The sequence below is a fragment of the Zea mays genome, chromosome 3 (genome assembly GCF_902167145.1).
Source record: "Zea mays cultivar B73 chromosome 3, Zm-B73-REFERENCE-NAM-5.0, whole genome shotgun sequence".
NCBI lineage: Eukaryota > Viridiplantae > Streptophyta > Magnoliopsida > Poales > Poaceae > Zea > Zea mays.
In genome coordinates this window covers 213482740-213500066 of record NC_050098.1, presented here as the reverse complement: position 1 = coordinate 213500066, position 17327 = coordinate 213482740, and the positions used below count along the sequence as shown (strand labels likewise).

At 49.4% G+C, this 17327-nt stretch overlaps 1 protein-coding gene across 6 annotated transcripts; it reads left to right on the top strand.

Annotated features, from left to right (window-relative positions):
* Positions 1-249: 249 nt before the first annotated feature.
* On the top strand, positions 250-14123 carry LOC541939 (origin recognition complex subunit 4). 6 transcript variants are annotated; one of them, XR_002750253.2, is made up of 17 exons: positions 261-602; positions 762-928; positions 1010-1100; positions 1253-1309; positions 10212-10259; positions 10785-10835; positions 10909-10952; positions 11054-11117; positions 11310-11396; positions 11779-11870; positions 11964-12045; positions 12634-12719; positions 12819-12928; positions 13120-13229; positions 13309-13373; positions 13453-13596; positions 13742-14123. XR_002750253.2 is itself a non-coding variant. In XM_020549796.2 (17 exons), exons 2-17 carry the CDS (start codon positions 816-818, stop codon positions 13781-13783), a joined length of 1269 nt encoding a protein of 422 aa, XP_020405385.1. In that variant the 5' UTR covers positions 261-602; positions 762-815; the 3' UTR covers positions 13784-14123. The 6 variants fall into 6 exon arrangements, 3 of the variants coding, with proteins under 3 accessions (XP_020405385.1, XP_023157709.1, NP_001151847.2); XR_002267866.3 differs by having other exon boundaries at positions 13137-13229; positions 13316-13373; positions 13742-14115; XM_020549796.2 differs by having other exon boundaries at positions 13137-13229.
* The last annotated feature ends 3204 nt before the right edge of the window (positions 14124-17327 follow it).

Genomic DNA, 17327 nt, shown 5'->3' with positions numbered 1-17327 from the left:
AGAAGAAGACTGGGATCCATTTTCGATAACGGGATAGCGAGTAGATACCACTAGGTTATGGTACTGTTTGGAAGTAACTTAGTTTTAAAGAAAACATTTTTTATTTTTTAGTTAGGAAGGATAACTTTTTGGTTTTTAAGAAACTGTGAATCCAATTTCTATAAACTGATGTATAAACTGATATGTTTAAAACCATCTCAATTTTTATAAATTAATTTTTTAAAAACTATGTGGTTCGAAACAAGCTCTACATCTCACACGGGTACCAAAAGACGAAGGCAGTCTTCGAGCAGCGTCGTTCCAAAAAGAAAAAAGAAAAACTCAGCCGCCGGCCGCTGCCCCTCTCGGCTGCACGACGTCCGTGAGGGCGTGCCCCCTGGCCCCGTCCCTTGTCGCCTGCCCGCCGGTGCCCGCACAGGCTGCCAGTGCCATACTGCCATCCCTCCGTCCGGCCGTCTGCCCAGGCTGCCTGCCCGGCGCCCTGGCCTCCCGGTCGCTGGCTCTCTGCCCAGGCGCCAGGCCGCAGGTCCCACCGCCCCAGACCACCCGCGAACCAGTCCGCTGCAGGCTGCAGGCCACCGTCCCTCCAGTTCGCCGGTCAGGTTAGTGAACTGAAGTCCAGTACTTCTCCTCCCGTATGGTTTAGATCTTGTTGAGTTTAAATCTGTCAGTTCCTGTGTTGATGTAAGTTGATGTTGTCTACTTGTCTAGTCCTATTGCTCGAGATGTATGCTGATGCACAATGTTTCTCCATTGTTCAGATTATTAACCATTCAGATACCCCAGCTCCGCCTAGACGCGAATCCTCCGCCACTATGGTGGCAGCGGTGTCCCTGCCGAGCCAAGCACAGGCCGTGCTTCGGAGCCGGCTCTGCGACCCGGTCTTCATCCACTCCGCCCTCAGTAGCTCCCTGGACACTAATTACAGGTGAGCCGAATCGATACCTGTACCGGCCGCGTAGCTCGCCGGAAGCAATTTTGCTAATCGGCCTCCTTTTGAGCTGGGCAGCAAGCTGAAGTACCTCGTCGCCAGCTCGGTCTCCGAGGCCTGCAACAATTCTGTCCTCCTCTTGGGTCCCCGCGGGTGTGGAAAAGCAGCGGTGGGGTCCCTTAACTGGTTGCATATCCTTTTCTGATTGCTGCAGCGCATGCTGTTTGATGAAATGCGCAAGTCTGCAATTGCAGATTCGCACTCTGTAGTGCAGTGTGGAACTGTAGTTTACTTTTTGTTTGAGAGTTTATGTTTTTGCAGGTGGTCGACATGGTTCTTGATGATCTGAAGGAGGAGCACCCAGATGCGATTTCCGTGGTATGGGTGCGATGCAACATTTTGTTCAGTTCAAGTATCACTAGAAATATGTGCCAATTAATTATGCAAATGATAAGTGATGACTCGCTTAAACTTCACAGACAAACTTCTGCTGTGAAAGCAGTATCCAGTGTCACTGATTGATGCCGCATTTTAGCGAAGCCACATGTTGGCACGTGCATTTTTCCAAATATCTCCATATGCACTGGGCTAGAACACCTTTCTGTGCATAAGTACTGACTAGCTTCCCCCATCCCAGTGACAACATTTCGACTTTTCATGCTATTAGAAAGACCTCTTTGATCAAGGATCTTTAGGGAAAGAAGAGACTAGGAAAGGTGGAAGATGGAATGGGAATGCCCTTTTGTTACAACTGTGTGGATCTTAGGCATCACACTCAAATGCATTCTTACCAGAATTACAGATAAATAAATAAATTGTGTCCTATTGTTAATTGGTAACTGTATGGTGTCAGGGCCTAAGGAGGTCCAAGGAGGGGCTGCAGTAGCAGCAGCCATGGGCCCTCCCTTAGTAACCGGGAACTGGGAACTTGGCCACTGTCGGAGAGCAAATCTCCGGCCGGGTGGTGGAGTGCACCCGCCCTAAATCCTAAGATGAGGAGGGGCCTAGACGTTTTGTTTGTTAGTCGGGAAAACGGGAAGAACACAAGAACACACAAGGATTTAGAGTGGTTCGGGCCGCCGGAGCGTAACACCCTACTCCACCGTGTGATGTATTGTTTGAGAGCTTGTATGAACTTGTGAGTGTCTGAGTGAGCCTAAGATTGGATCTTTTTTGTAACGTCGCATGCCTCCCCTTTTATTGCCGAAGGGGGGCATGCACAAAGGTACTGGGCCCTGACATGTGGGCCCAGGGACATAAAGAATATAGCACTTGTTGTTACAAATGTTTGCTGCTGGAGCAATCTTCTTGTGCCCTGACATCCGAGATCTGTGTATCCTCGGCGTGCAGGGGAAGCTTCTTTTAGAAGCGACGATGAGTACAGTGCGCCGCTCGGCACGGGCGCACTGTTTGTCAACAGACTGGATAGGCGTGCCGTCTGCTGGGTGACCCTGACGCCACCTGTCAGCGGATTGGACAGTACACATTAAATGCTGAGAGGGCACGTCGCTCGTCAGCGTGGTGGCAGGCGGCGCGTCCTCTTCGCAATAAATGCAGAGGTTGCGCGGCGTTATAGGCCTCACGTCAGGCCCAGCCCGTTGGCTTATGTCACGGGCCACAAGCCACGCGGCAGCAGCGGGTCTCTGCCCTGAGCAGGGAGCGCAGGGCAGGGCCTAGACGCGTGTCAGCACCGGATCCTTACTCAAGCCGGGGTCCTCCCCGTCCCGGAACCTTGCTAAGGCCCGGACCTTACTCGGAGGGACCTGGGGCCTACCCGAGGGACCTGACATGCCTTCTTGGGAGCTCCGGGCTTGTACGCACAGGGGTCCGGTGTCCTACTGTGGAGGTCCGGACCCAATGATACATCCTGGGATGTATTACCTTTCCTTGCCACATGGTACCTTTAGACCTGGAGGTGTCGTACATGTACACCGCCTTCATATTGTAGAAGAGGGTACCCCTGATTCAGGGTACCGACAGTGGCCCCCGGGCCCGCCTCAGGGGAGGATGCGAGCCTGCAGGTGGGGCCAAAGCTTGATTAGCGGTTGGCCTGCCACCCCTGCGCGCCTGTTGGCGCAATTACTGCCGGCCTGCATATGGTCATGCCGACTGCCACGCCTATTCCCACGGTTGACTGTCCCGTGATTTTCGTACTTAATGCCACCGCTGGGCCATGCGCGGGCTGTCTCGAGTCGCTGCACTGGTTCTGAAAACTTATCTTTTCAGTCTTTCGTGACGGCCCCGAGAAGACGTGACATTGGCGCGAGCGGCGGTGCGATTTTTCCGCACCCGGTAACCAGCGCGCCGGTTGTATGACATGTGGGCCTGGGCCCCCATGTTGGACCGCCGGTTACAGCGAAGCTGAGGGGGCGCACAACCGCGGGGCGGTTGTACGCTTCTTGCGTGGCGGTTCGCCTTTTCGACCGCTGGTTTCGGCGAAGATGAGGGAGCGTTTAACCGCGGGGCGGTTGCATGCTCCTTGTGTGGCGGTTCGCCTTCCTGACCGCTGGTTGCTCCGCAAATGAAGGGGCGCATAACTGCGGGGCAGTTGCACGCTCCTTGTGCGGTGGTTCGCCTTCTTCGTGCTTCGGGTCAATCTGTATGATATGTGGGTCCTGGCCCCTGTGTCATAGGGCGGTGACCCTGGTGCACGTCGGGGGAAACTTTGCCCGTGACGCTTCGGGGCGCGAGCGGGGAGATCTGCCTTTAAAAAGGGGTCGATCTCCCGGGCAATAGCCATGCCTTGCTCCTCTCGCATTCATCGCGCCCTTTCGCCTTTCGGGCGTCCAGATGGGGTGCGCCGGTGTTCTCTGTAGGGATCCGCGTCAGGGTCGCCCCCTCCGGCGATCTCACCGCCGGAGAGCTCGCGCTCATGGTGGCGCTGCCGGTCTTGTCTTCTTCTTGCTGCTGCTAGAGGAGCGCAACCCCGTGGGGGTTGGCGCCCTTCCGCCATCGCTCGGCTTTAAGGATTTTCATCATGCAGCCCGGCCGCAACCTCCGGCCGGTGGTCATCCACAAGGATGACTACCAGCCTTGTGGTGGAGAGAAGCGAGCCGGGCTGCGGCCTCCCCCTGCCCTCAGCTTCAAGGATGTTCATCATCCGCGCTGGGGAGGAGGGCGAGCCGAGTTGGGGTCCTGCCTTCCGCATGGGCTGGTGGCCCGCTTCTTCCTCCAGCATTCGGGGGAGAAGGGCGTTCACCAGCCTTGCGGAGGAGGCGAACTTCGGGTACGCGGGACCGGCCAACTGCGGGTGCCGTCGGCCGCCGCGTGCCCGGTTCCCCGGCTTGGATGGCCCCGGCGCCGCCTTCGGCACCGCCTCCTGCCGTTTGGTTGGGGCGTGGTTGCCCGTCCACCGTACGGGCGACGGTCGCGCCGTGCGCAGGTCCGCCACATCCACGGCTTCTCCCGCGCCGGCGACTGCACCGGGGGGCGGTACAAGACGTCGTACGCCGCGGGGGCGGCGTCCGCGTTCTTGGATGGTCTTGTCCTCACTCCCGCAGTGAGGACAGGAGCGAGGACCTCTTCGCGCGCGCTGGGGCGGCCGCCATTCGTCGGTACGACACTGGTGCACAGGTGGCCGCTGTCGTCGGTACTGAGGTGGTCGCCGCCGCTGGTGAGGCTCCCCACTGCAGAGGTGGTTGCCTCCGCTGGCGAGACCGTCAGTGCCACCTGCCGCCGGGCCTCCGACTCTTTGGCTTTAATGGCCTCGTTATCGCCCCCCGTAGGAATATGGGGTCGAGGACCTTTTCGCAGTGGCGTGCGTGCTGAGGTGGTCGCCACTGCTGGCGAGTCGTTGGTGCAGAGGTGGCCGCCGCCGTTGGTGCTGAGGTGGTCGCCTCCGCTGGCGAGCCGCTCGGAGCTAGCTATCTCGCGGCCCTACCGGTGTGGAGGTAGTTCATACCTGTAGAGTAGAGATGGAACTAGGGCTCCACTTGAAAACAGATGTAATACTTTCGCTTTTTGTAAGGTACTCAAGAGTACTATTTAAGCAGTATTAGCATTTATCTATTTCCAACTTGTTTCTGCTGTGCGCGATACTGTTGACTCCTCCCTGGTACCTGGCCCCCTGCCTGGGATGCAGGCTTGATTTGTTGAGGTTGGATACCAGCGTATCTGAAAAGGTTGTCAATAATTCTCGGGAGGCAGCCTCGCCGAGGTCTGGATCTGTACACAGCTTTAGCTAAGGAGCGTTAGTAGTACACCCATAGGGTCCCCTGTTTGACATTAGCCATCCTTTGATACATGCTCGGGACTCGCAGGTTTCAGTCTGGGTGGCCAAGTTGCGTGTCCGGACCCCCTTGGGTCGCGGCCCTAGATACTAGGACACTTGTCGCAGGGTGGTGGAGCGTGCAGGCCCACGGTACGGGACCAGGCTGAGCGGCTACACGGGCTCCGGACCACCCCAGGGGACTAATGCCCATTCTCTAGTTCCGGTCCCGAGGTTGTCGGACTCACAGGACTTATAGCCCCAAATACTAGGTACCCGTCACGGAGTGGTGGAGTGTGCAGGCTTTCGGGTACGGAACTAGGCTAAGCGGCCACACAGGCTCCGAACAACCCCATGGAATGGGGTCCCGTTCTCTGGGGCCGGCTCCCAGGCTGTCAGACCTCCCAACTTTCGTATCGGGGGCCCTAAACTGCAAGCCTGGCTGCTCAATTCGGATGTCGTCATGTCAGACAGATGGAAACCGTACGGGTGGGTTAGATAAAAAGTACTTATCTGAAAGACTGCAAGGTAGGACCATGGAGCAGCAAGATGGAACTATCATAGAAGCTCAACTGAGGGGGTAGTTTTTCTTTATAACTCGTCATGCATGTGTGCAGACCAATAGGCCGGGTTTATGGGGACAGACCCCACCGGGTTGTCGTACACGTATGTGTTGCCTAGTTACAAAAAAGCAAAACAGTTTCGACCCCTCAGACTTGCTCTATGGATAGAACTTACAGAGATGTTTCGGCATCGGGGTAAGGTACTCCTCCAGTCGTAGCTAGATGGTTGCCCTTGGGTCTGTGTATTCCCGTTACCTCGAAGGGTCCTTCCCAGCTGGGGGAGAGTTGCAGAGCCCTTCTTGGTTTGGTACTTGCCGTAGGGATAGGTCCCGACCCTGGGTTCTCATCTGCATTTGACACGGGAGCCCTCGTCTTTGGCTATGACTACTCCCGCGTGTACCTGTCAGCAGCCTGGACCCGTGGGGAATCCAGAAGGATTTCCGGAGGAAGGCAAGCTTCAGCTCCGTAGACCGGGGAACTCGGGGTCCCTCTGGGGTCTGTCTAGTTGTCTCCACCGGAGTAGGAGCCTCCAGCGAAGACATCCTTCAGGTCCCCCTCGGGCGACTGATACCCGAGGTCCCGCTCAGCCGCGACCGCGACCACCTCGCCTTCGTCCACCTTTTCTTTGCCAGGTCGGCGGTGAGGTGGAGAGCCGTCTTTGGAAGACTGCTCGCGCCGCTCATTGACGCGCTTCGCGAGGTCAATGATCTCGCGACATTCCGCGGCACTGGCGACCGTTGGGGTGCACAGGGCATGTGCCGCTGTTACCCCTCTGCGGCCGTGGGCGTTTGTTGCGGTCGCCCTGGCCTCCGGTCGTGGCTGCGACCACCAGAGCGGTGGACCGCGACTTCTGGTAGTCGCGGTCCTTCTTCTTTTTCTTCTTTCCGTCCCGGGGGACGGCACTCGAGCCACCCGACTGGGCAGCTCCGGTTTGTGGGGCTGAGTGACATGCACGGCCCTCGGTGGCTCTGGCGCATTTATCGGCCAGAGCGAAGAGTGTGGGGACAGTTTCCACGTCATGTGTGGCCAACTTCTCCAACATTTTTTCATCACGTACTTCCTGTCGTAAGGCCGTGATGATGGAAGCATCAGAAATACGAGGTATAGTACCTCGCACCTTGGTGAAGCGGGAGATGAACTTTCGGAGGGTCTCCCCGGGCTTCTGCCTCACCGCATGGAGGTGGGCCTCCACACCGTGCTGCTGGTAAGCACCGGCGAAGTTCGCAACGAACCGCGCGCAGAGCTCCTCCCAGGAGTAGACTGACCCTGGGCGAGGTTCATGAGCCAGGTCCGGGCTGGTCCAGACAAGGCCACATGGAAATATGTCGCCATCACAGCGGTGTTTCCACCTGCTGCCGTGATGGCGGTGACATACACCTGCAGGAACTCCGACGGGTTCGATGTTCCGTCGTACTTTTCCGGCAGGTGCGGCCGGAACTTGGGTGGCCATGACGCCGCGCGGAGATGATCCGCAAGAGCGGCGCAACCCACACCGGTCAAGGGGACACCCGTTTGGGACCGGGTGCCCATTGGTGTCTGCGGTGCAACCACAACGAAGTCTTGATCGAGGTTGCGACCATCGATGTTTTGGCGGCGCTCGCGCGCCCTTTCCAAAGAGACCCGGTCATCCTCTCCCGCGCGCCTGCGGTTGAGTTCTGCCCGAAGGTCGTTGGTCTGTGCACCCCTTACTGAGGGTGAGCGCACAGATGCTGACGCCTCGTGTTGGCGCCGGGATGACCGCGTCCTCGAACTGGTCGAGGTAGAATGTGCCATACCGAGTAGTCGGTCGACGTCGTCCCGCCATTGCTTCATGGCCCCCGGTGAGGCCGTCGAGTTTGGAGGGTGTCGCAACAACTCCATGGCTGCCGATAATGCCCCCGGAGAAGCCCTCGATGGAGTCCGGGACGTTTGCGCAGCCGTGTGCTGCCGTGCGACGTGCACTGCAGCAGTGCCTGGCACTGGGCGGTTGGGAACCTGCGGTGTGGAGGAAGCAGCTTCTCCCTCCACCGCGAAATGTACCGAAGTCTCGGCGCGGTGCTCAATGATTTGCACCATCATGCTTGGGCAAGGAAACAAGCAAAAACCTAATGCCTAGCCCCCTACCTGGCGCGCCAAATGTCGGAGAGCAAATCTCCGGCCGGGTGGCGGAGTGCACCCGCCCTAAATTCTAAGATGAGGAGGGGCCTAGGCGTTTTGCTTGTTAGTCGGGAAAACGAGAAGAACACACAAGGATTTAGAGTGGTTCGGGCCGCCGGAGCGTAACACCCTACTCCACTGTGTGATGTATTGCTTGAGAGCTTGTATGAACTTGTGAGTGTTTGAGTGAGCCTAAGATTGGATCTTTTTTGTAACTTCGCATGCCTCCCCTTTTATAGCCGAAGGGGGCATGCACAAAGGTACTGGGCCCCGACATGTGGGCCCAGGGACATAAAGAATATAACACTTGGTGTTACAAATGTTTGCTGCTGGAGCAATCTTCTTGTGCCCTGACATCCGAGATCTGTGTATCCTCGGCGTGCAGGGGAAGCTTCTTGTAGAAGGGACGATGAGTACAGTGCGCCGCTCGGCACGGGCGCACTGTTTGTCAACAGACTGGACAGGCGCGCCGTCTGCTGGGTGACCCTGACGCTGCCTGGCAGCGGATTGGACAGGACACATTAAATGCTGAGAGGGCACGTCGCTCGTCAGCGTGGTGGCAGGCGGCGCGTCCTCTCCGCAATAAATGCAGAGGCTGCGCGGCGTTATAGGCCTCACGTCAGGCCCAGCCCGTTGGCTTATGTCACGGGCCACAAGCCACGCAGCAGCAGCGGGTCTCTGCCCTGAGCGGGGAGCGCAGGGCAGGGCCTGGACGCGTGTCAGCACCAGATCCTTACTCAAGTCGGGGTCTTCCCCGTCCCGGGACCTTGCTAAGGCCCGGACCTTACTCGGAGGGACCTGGGGCCTACCCGAGGGACCCGGCATGCCTTCTTCGGAGCTCCGGGCTTGTACGCACAGGGGTCCGGTGTCCTACTGTGGAGGTCCGGACCCAATGATACATCCTGGGATGTATTACCTTTCCTTGCCACGTGGTGCCTTTAGACCTGGAGGCGTCGTACATGTAGTACAACGCCTTCATACTGTAGAAGAGGGTACCCCTGATTCAGGGTACCGACAACCACGTTCCTCATTCCGGGAACGTGGGAACACTCTCGTTCCAGTAGTGTTAAATCCTAGTTTTAGTAGCGTACCGCGTACTACGTTCCCGTTCCTCGATCCCATCGATCCGGGAACCTGGTTACTAAGGGCCCTCCAAGGGGGATTAGATGAGGATAGTTAGAGATAAGATTAGAAGATTAGTTGAGATTATCTAAGAGATTAGTTGAGATTATATAAGAAGGTTATATGTTAGTAGTTGTTTAGAGTTTTTAGGAGAGTTTTAAGGAGATAAGGATCTCTAGCTAGATAGGGGCGGCCAGCTGGCCTATTTATGTAATCAATGGATGAGAAATAAAGTAGGCAAGAATTAGAAGGGGGGAAACCCTCCTCTTGCTCGACCGTGGGCAGAGGCCCCCGACCGGCGCCCTGTGAACAGTAACAGCGAGTACTGTTCTGTTATGGTCGCTAGATCGGTGAGGGATTAGAGAGGGGTATCGATGGGCAGGAACGTCGGCCGGGGGCCTCTGCCCACGGCCGAGCAAGAGGAGGGTTTCTCCCTTCTAATTCTTCCTACTTTATTTCTCATCCATTGATTACATAAATAGGCCGACTGGCCGTTCCTGTCTAGCTAGAGATCCTTATCTCCTTAAAACTCTCAACAAACTACTAACTGATAACCTTCCTAAATAATTTCAACTAATCTCCTAAATAATCTCAACTAATCTTCTAATCTTATCTCTAACTATCCTTATCTAATCCCCCTTGGAGGGCCCATGGTCGTTGCTGTCGCAGCCCCTCCGTGGGCCTCCTTAGGCCCTGACATGTTCACGCATGAGCAGTACCACACATCTCCTTGGGACGCAGGATGATTCTAGATATACTGCAGCTGCAAGCATCATCCTGTGTCCCAAGGAAACGTTGCATGGTACTGTTCATGCGTGAACATGTCAGGGCCTAAGGAGGCCCACGGAGGGGTAGCAGCAGCCATGGGCCCTCCAAGGGGGATTAGATGAGGATAGTTAGAGATAAGATTAGAAGATTACTTGAGATTATTTAGGATATTAGTTGAGATTATATAGGAAGGTTATCAGTTAGTAGTTGTTGAGAGTTTTAAGGAGATAAGGATCTCTAGCTAGATAGGGGCGGCCAGCTGGTCTATTTATGTAATCAACGGATGAGAAATAAAGTAGGCAAGAATTAGAAGGGAGAAACCCTTCTCTTGCTCGGCCGTGGGCATAGGCCCCCGGCCGGCGCCCTGTGAACAGTACCACACCAACAGCTCCAACCATCGAATTCCCTCTCCAATCCCTCACCGATCTAGCGACCATAACATATGGACTTTTTGCACTTTGTATAATTGCGGCACACTTTTCAGATCAGACTAAATGGGATGCTACATAATGACGACAACTGTGCTATGAAGGTTAGCACCTTTGGAAGCTCTAGCGCATATTTTATTGTTGGTTTAATTTCTATTGTCAGCATACTCTTCCTGTTTTCCATCTTTATCTTATGGCTTCCAAATTCTAAGGGTGTGTTTGTTTCTCTCCTAGTTTATATAAGTTGGATTATGGTGAAAGGGTAGGAGGGTAAAATATCACTTTGGACCCAAAGTGATATTTTACCCTCCTACCCTTTCACCATAATCCAACTTATATAAACTAGGAGGGAAACAAACATGGCCTAAGTCCTATAATTCTGCAAGTCCCTAACATTCTAAGGGGGTGTCTGACACTGCTCCAGCTTCAATGTGAAGCTGTGGTGTATAATATAAATTTAAATGGTTTAAAAATAATTTTAATCTAAATAAAAAACAAAATAACTTATCTAAAAGCTTGCAACTTTAGCTTCACGATTTTTTGAAGCTCCTCTTCATCAACTTCAAATTTTGTGAAGCTGAAGCAGTCGTAGGCAGCGCCTAATACTAATATCTTTTTCTTTTTTGTAGGAAATTGCCAGACAACTTTGTTTGGAGCATCAGTTATCATTTTCAAAAATGGTACATTTGCTGCCTAGTTATTATTCTCTATATTTTTATAGGCATATCTGAACTCTGATCCCTTCTCTCTTAGGCTTCTTCAGATGACAACACTGAGTTCATGATTGACATGTTACGGTGAGCTTTAGTGAAATAATGCCATAATGGGTATTGTATTGAGCCATAGTCTTTAGTTCATAATTCTTTTATTCATTTCTGTTTTATACTCTCTTCTGTAGGGAGTGCGGACTAGCTCACAAGACAATACTATTTATTCTAGAAGAATTCGACCTCTTTGCTCAGGTCAAGATAGCTGCCCTTTATGCTTTAACTAACTGATTTTGTTTTATTCACTTTTCATTTATGGCAGCTACTTAAATTCCAGTAAAGCCATTGTTCATGGCACATATGATCAATGGTGTGGCATGCTTATACTATTGCTATGGTCAGTTTTGACATGAGAAGATTACTTATGTTCATGTTGTTTTGTTACAGGGTAAACAGAGGTTGCTTTACAGCTTACTTGATGCAATGCAATCTCTAACATCCCAAGCTGTTGTCATTGGTGTGAGTTGCCGCTTGGTATGAACTAAGCTTCATCATATTTACTTGTATTTACCAATGAAATAAACCTCAAGCCTGTCAGTTGTATATAATTGATTTCTTTTTTTGTGTGTGTGTGTTGAATGTCATTTGATTAGTATGTTTCTGTCATCTGTCGCTCTTAATTGGTGTTTCAAACAAAAAGATGTCATTCTTGGTTATGTAGTAGTGATCGTGCATCAGTGTATAATGTAATCATATTGCAGTAGCATCACTTAGCTTTGATTAAGTTGACTGGCAGCTTGGAATTGGAATGTGCATAACAAATCATCATTTGCAGCATATTGATGAAGTTATAATAATTGTAATCATTGCTCAAATAATTATAATACTGTCTTAATAGTGGTGTTCCATTTTTTAGGATGCAGATCAACTCCTAGAGAAAAGGGTTAGATCCCGATTCTCTCATAGGAAACTTTTATTTATTTCGCCTTCGTTGGATGATATACAACGGTATGTGCTTTCCCTAGACTCTTTAGGTAAGAAACATGAAATGCTCCCGAATTCCCTTATCCAAGCCATCTTTTGGTAACTAACAAAATGCAGGTTGGTGGAGCATTTGCTTATACTGGCCAAAGACTCAGGTTTACCATCAAAGTATATCGCCGATTATAACTCAAGACTTACTGTATCCTTTCTACGACCTGACTGTTATGGTGCATATCTCATCTTATTTGAGTACTTAGCTATTAATGGCATATAATCTTGTTAAATGAAACAAAATGTTTGCTTTCTGAAACTAAAACATGGTACTCTAACTTGCTTAAACTCAATCCTTCAAATCCTCGTTTCCACCTTGAGTTTGAGTAGGGTGTTAACTGTTAAGTGTACGAGGCCTTTTCTATAGGCCATATGGCTCATGATTCTATATAGTCATCTCCACTTGTGGGATGCTTATCTTTTCAGATCCCCAATGTTCCCCAAGGTTAGAAACACTATTGATGTTTTTTCAACCAATCCCCTTGGGATTTTTTGTTCCACCATGGAGCAGTGTTTTCAAGTTGGACGACTTGCTGTTCGTTCTGGCTGACCGGCTTGGGCGATTAATCACGATTAGTCGGATGACTTGGCGATTAATCATGACTTGTCCAAACCGACTTGGAATTAATCGGATGACTTGAAAACATTGTCGTGGAGAAACAAAAGGGTAAAGAAATTAGGCAGAACAACTGCAAACAAATTACACAATGGAATTCTCTTATCATATACGCTGCAGAGCATTTTTAGTGATAAGAAATTCAAAGGTTGTCTCAACTCCCTCATGGATGCTGATGCAACAACGAGCAACATTCAAAGATTTCTGTACGTTTCCAGCAGCTTGTTGGTTCTTTCTTCATAACATCTATAATTAAACATCAATATGTGCTCAGCTGAATATGGACAAGCAATTTTTTTTTTCAGTTTCAGAGCTGTGTCATATATGGACATGGAATCTGGATTCCTGTCGGTAGAAAGCTTCCTAAAGGCCCTTTCTTCCATGCAGAGGCAACCTAAGATGGACAGCTTACAAGGTATATTTTGTTGGCTACCCCATAGTTTCAGAGTGTTTGTGCAATAAATGCAAAATATGTGGATTTTATTTGTGCACCTATTCTCCCAATTCTCTTCTGCACAGCACAAGAGCTGCCACAAACATGCTCATGTTTTTGCCATTATGTGTTAGTAAATCCCATTGCAATGTAGTGATGACATTTTAATGCAGTCAAAACTTTGACGCAGATCTCTCGATTTTGGAATTATACATTCTTGTGTGCATGCACAGATTAGAAAGTAAGGAGCAAACCTCATACAACTTCACCAGCATAATGAAAGGTAGAGAGTCCTCTCCTCCCTCCCCTAGTTCCCTTGTTACCAGGGACAGAAAAGTGAACTGAGGTGAATTGTCTGTCAGAATACAGATCCATACAAGACGCCTATAAGACTTCTGATAAATATGCAAGCACCGTTTGTTTTAGGGTAAGCACTACCATCACCGACAATCAGTGGGCCTGCTGTCGCATTAGATATCCAAAACTCACACGCTTGTTTGTCGCAGGCCTTTGAGCACCTTTCGGATCGTGAGCTGATTAGTTTTGGTGACAATAGATGGAGAAACCAGGCGCTTGAATACCGACCTGTTAAGCTCCTCATATCCTCCCGCGAGCTCGCTGAGTCCCTCAAGCTGAACACCACCTGCCCCGTGAGTCACTGTCCATGTGATTGGACGTTAGCGATTCTCTTCTATTACTGTCTGTCATTGTTGTTCTTTGATATCGTTTCCGTAATACAGTGGCTGCCTTCGTGTAACTTCCTGCTAATGGCAATCGGTATTTTGCTTTTTGTAGGCTGTACTGCAGAAGCTGTTTGATCGTGAAAGATACATGTAGAATCTCCTTTCAGATGGCCGCGCTTCACCTGACTTGAGTCGCCGCTTTCATGTTTCACCGGGTTGTCAAGTTCATGTTTCACTGTAAACCGGCGATTGTATTAGTATCTTGTCCACTGTTCGCTGGAAAAGGTGTGGGCCGTGTGGCCAACTGCCCAGCGTGAGTCGTGACCTGCCTGTCAATCGCTTGAGTCTTGACCATAGGCCACACGGAATTAGATATCTGTGGTGCACTGATTTTGGGCTAACGACCCGATTTCTATCTCGCACAAGTTTAGCAGCGTGGTGACAGTATTTTGGTAGCTTTGAAATGAATGCGCTATTCGGAGTTTACAAAAATAGATAGAATAAAATGATTCAAATATATATGTTTAATCTAAAACAATAACAAAATTGCAAAACCAGAAACCTTCAACCTGTCCCTAGGCCTTTGCCCCTTAGGCACTATGTTCGTTGGCATAACCTCATGTCTATCTTTTATATAAGTAGCCAAATCTCTTGGAAATTGGAATTTTAGTAGAACGGACCCGGGAGAGGTAGAATAAAGTCATGTTTAGATACCTAACAATAAGATGGGTTGAGCTAGCTAATGAAATAATTGTTAGCTGTGAATTAACTAACTATTAATTGTTAGTGTTTCCAACATGTACAACTAATTTTAGCAGTTAACTATTAGCTTTACGGGTTCCAAACAGGATCTCAAGGTCCGTTTGAAACCCCTAGAGCTAATAATTTGCCAACTAATAAATTATTAGCTAGGTTAAGTCAGCTAATGAACTAATTGTTAGTTGTGAGGTAGCTAATAATTAGCTACAATATTAGTTGAGGACGTTTAGAACCTAACAACTAATTTTTAGTAGCTAACTATTAGTTCTAGAGGTTCCAAACAGGATCTAAGTAGGCAAATGGACTACTCTATTTAAAATTATAAGATGCTTTAATTTTTAACTATTATCTATGTAAAAAACTAAATTATCTTCTGATTTAGAATCTAGAAAAATGGGCGTAGATGGACCACCTGTCCACCTTTGCCATCATCGTGTCCAGTGGTGTCTTACTGTACATGTCTGGTGAGTGTAAAACATGTTAGTACACCAGACATGTTGATGCTTTCTCTATTCTAAATAGGGCAAGTCCTATTTGATGTCACCTACTCGGTGCACACGGGACAAGTCCAGCACAACTGCAACACTACCAAGTTGTCTGTTTTGAGCCCTCTTTGAGATGACTTTAATCTCAAACTTCTCTTGTGCTTATATACGATTAGTTAGTACTAGATTTTATAAGTGTGCATCGTCACTCATCACAAGACTTGCCTAGGTCAATCTATCTACTTGTACCCCTTTATAGTACGACAAAAGAAAAAATACAAGGTTCTATATTTAATATATGTGTCTATCAACTCTATTGGCACTTTGGGTGTGTTTAGTTCAGTTTCTTGAACTAGATTTGATGTCTAAAATCTGGATCTCAACCAAACGATACATCATCAGAATAGGTTCCTAAAATTTTATATATTTCTCTAATTAAATTTAGAATCACCTTGTACTCTAGATTTTTCTAGATTCTTATTATTCATGGTACAAGCTATCATGCTTTTATAAAATCTAAATATATAGTTGACAACTATTTCAACCTAACAAGTTTTAGTTTTTTTATAATTATCAGGTCACATCAACTTTTTTATAGCTCACAACTAGAATCAGATTTTCAGACAGACCCACCCTTAGAACTAGCAAATTCTTATCCTTTTTTATTCATAGTTTAAAATTTAATAATTGAATACCATCAATAGAGTCACGAAAACGTTCGTCACAATAATTTAATGTTATTATTAATCACCAAAACTCAAATAGAGGCATAAATGAGTTTAATCTTTCTTTTTCTTTTGCTGAGCACCAGACTAACGTCTAGGCCTACAAATGGTGGGTGTAAATGGGTATTTTAGGTGGGTTTAACAAATAAGTTTATTTTGGTGGGTTGTGATGTGTTTTAATCGTGAACGAGTTGGGTTGGGTGGGTTTATTTTGTATTGCGGGTCAAAATGGTTGATACCTATGAGTGTAGATGGGTTTGTACAGTGAAAGTCGCCTATGGGGGGTGAATAGGCGAAACCTGAAATTTATAAACTTGAACACACACTAGGGTCGGAGGTTAGCATTAGAATTAAATTCAAGTCCGAAGAGAGGGAAAAACAAATCAAATAAGAATCAAGGCGAGTGAACACGGTGATTTGTTTTACCGAGATTCGGTTCCAAAGAACCTAATCCCCGTTGAGTAGGTCACAAAGACTGGGTCTATTTCAACTCTTTCCCTCTCTTAAACGGTCACTTAGACCGAGTGAGCCTTTCCCTTAATCACATGGGTCACTTAGACCCCACAAGGACCACCACACTCTTAGGTGTCTCTTGCTTTGCTTACAAGCACTTAGAAAAGAGGCGAGTAAGGAAGAAAGGCAATCCAAGCAACAAGAGCGCAAATAAACACGAACACACTCTCTCTCAAGTCACTAAGTGGTTGAGATGAATTTGGCACTTGGAGAGGGTTTGATCTTTGGAAATGTGTCTTGGAGTGAATGCACTAGCTCTTGTATTGAATGTGATCTCTGAAAAACTTGGATGCCAAAGTTTGTGGTGGTTGGGGTATTTATAGCCCCCGACCACATTGTAGCCGTTGGCCAAGGCTGCTGGCGATGGGCGCACCGGACAGTTCGGTGCGCCACCGGATAGGTACTGTGCGCTGTCCGATGCGCCGCCACGTTAGCCAACCGTTAGGGTTCTGAGCTGATCGACTGTTGGAGCTTTTGTCTTCTAGCTACATCGGACAGTCCGGTGCCCCTCTGACTTCGCTGCTCTGACTTCTGCGCGACACTGTACTGTTCATCCTGTTAGTCGACCATTGGCGCCCAGAGAGCCGTTGCTCCGCTGGCACACCGGACAGTCCGGTGGCACACCGGATAGTCCAGTGAATTATAGCGGAGCGCGCCCTAGAATTTCCGAGAGTGGCTGGTTTGGAGTTGTACGGCCTGGTGCACCGATCACTGTCCGGTGGCACACCGGACATTCTGGTGCGCCAAATTTCAGCACACTCAAGTCCTTTTGCTCCAATAAAATTGTGTCCCTAACTTGGTTCTTTTCTTGGTTTATGTTGAACTTTATGCACCTGTAATACATTAAATCTAGACAAACTAGTTAGTCCATTTGTTTGTGTTGAACATCAACCACCAAAAATAATTATAGGAAATGGTTGACCCGATTTCCCTTTCATATAGACATAAGCTTTCATGGGTCTTCACCCATCCGTATTCGACAACCAAGTATCTCAACATAATTACAATCTTACAGACCCAACTCAAGTACTCAACCCTAACTCCTGTGCTCCATCCCTGTGCCACACTCAGTGCTCCTCTCCCGCCCTGGCGTCCGTGCATCCTCTCTCGTGCTCCATCCTACCTAGAGATGGCAATGGGTAAAAACCCGCTGGGTATTACTTGCCCAAACCCATACCCGCGAAGAAAAAATACGCCCGCTAAAAAACCCATACCC

Excerpts from the sequence above, each read along its gene's own strand:
- LOC541939 (XM_020549796.2), top strand. The coding sequence starts at position 816 with ATGGTGGCAGCGGTGTCCCTGCCGAGCCAAGCACAGGCCGTGCTTCGG. Across the intron at positions 12,720-12,818 it reads AGCAACATTCAAAGATTTCT|TTTCAGAGCTGTGTCATATA; the intron begins GTACGTTTCCAG and ends TTTTTTTTTCAG. Across the intron at positions 13,597-13,741 it reads AGCTGAACACCACCTGCCCC|GCTGTACTGCAGAAGCTGTT; the intron begins GTGAGTCACTGT and ends TGCTTTTTGTAG.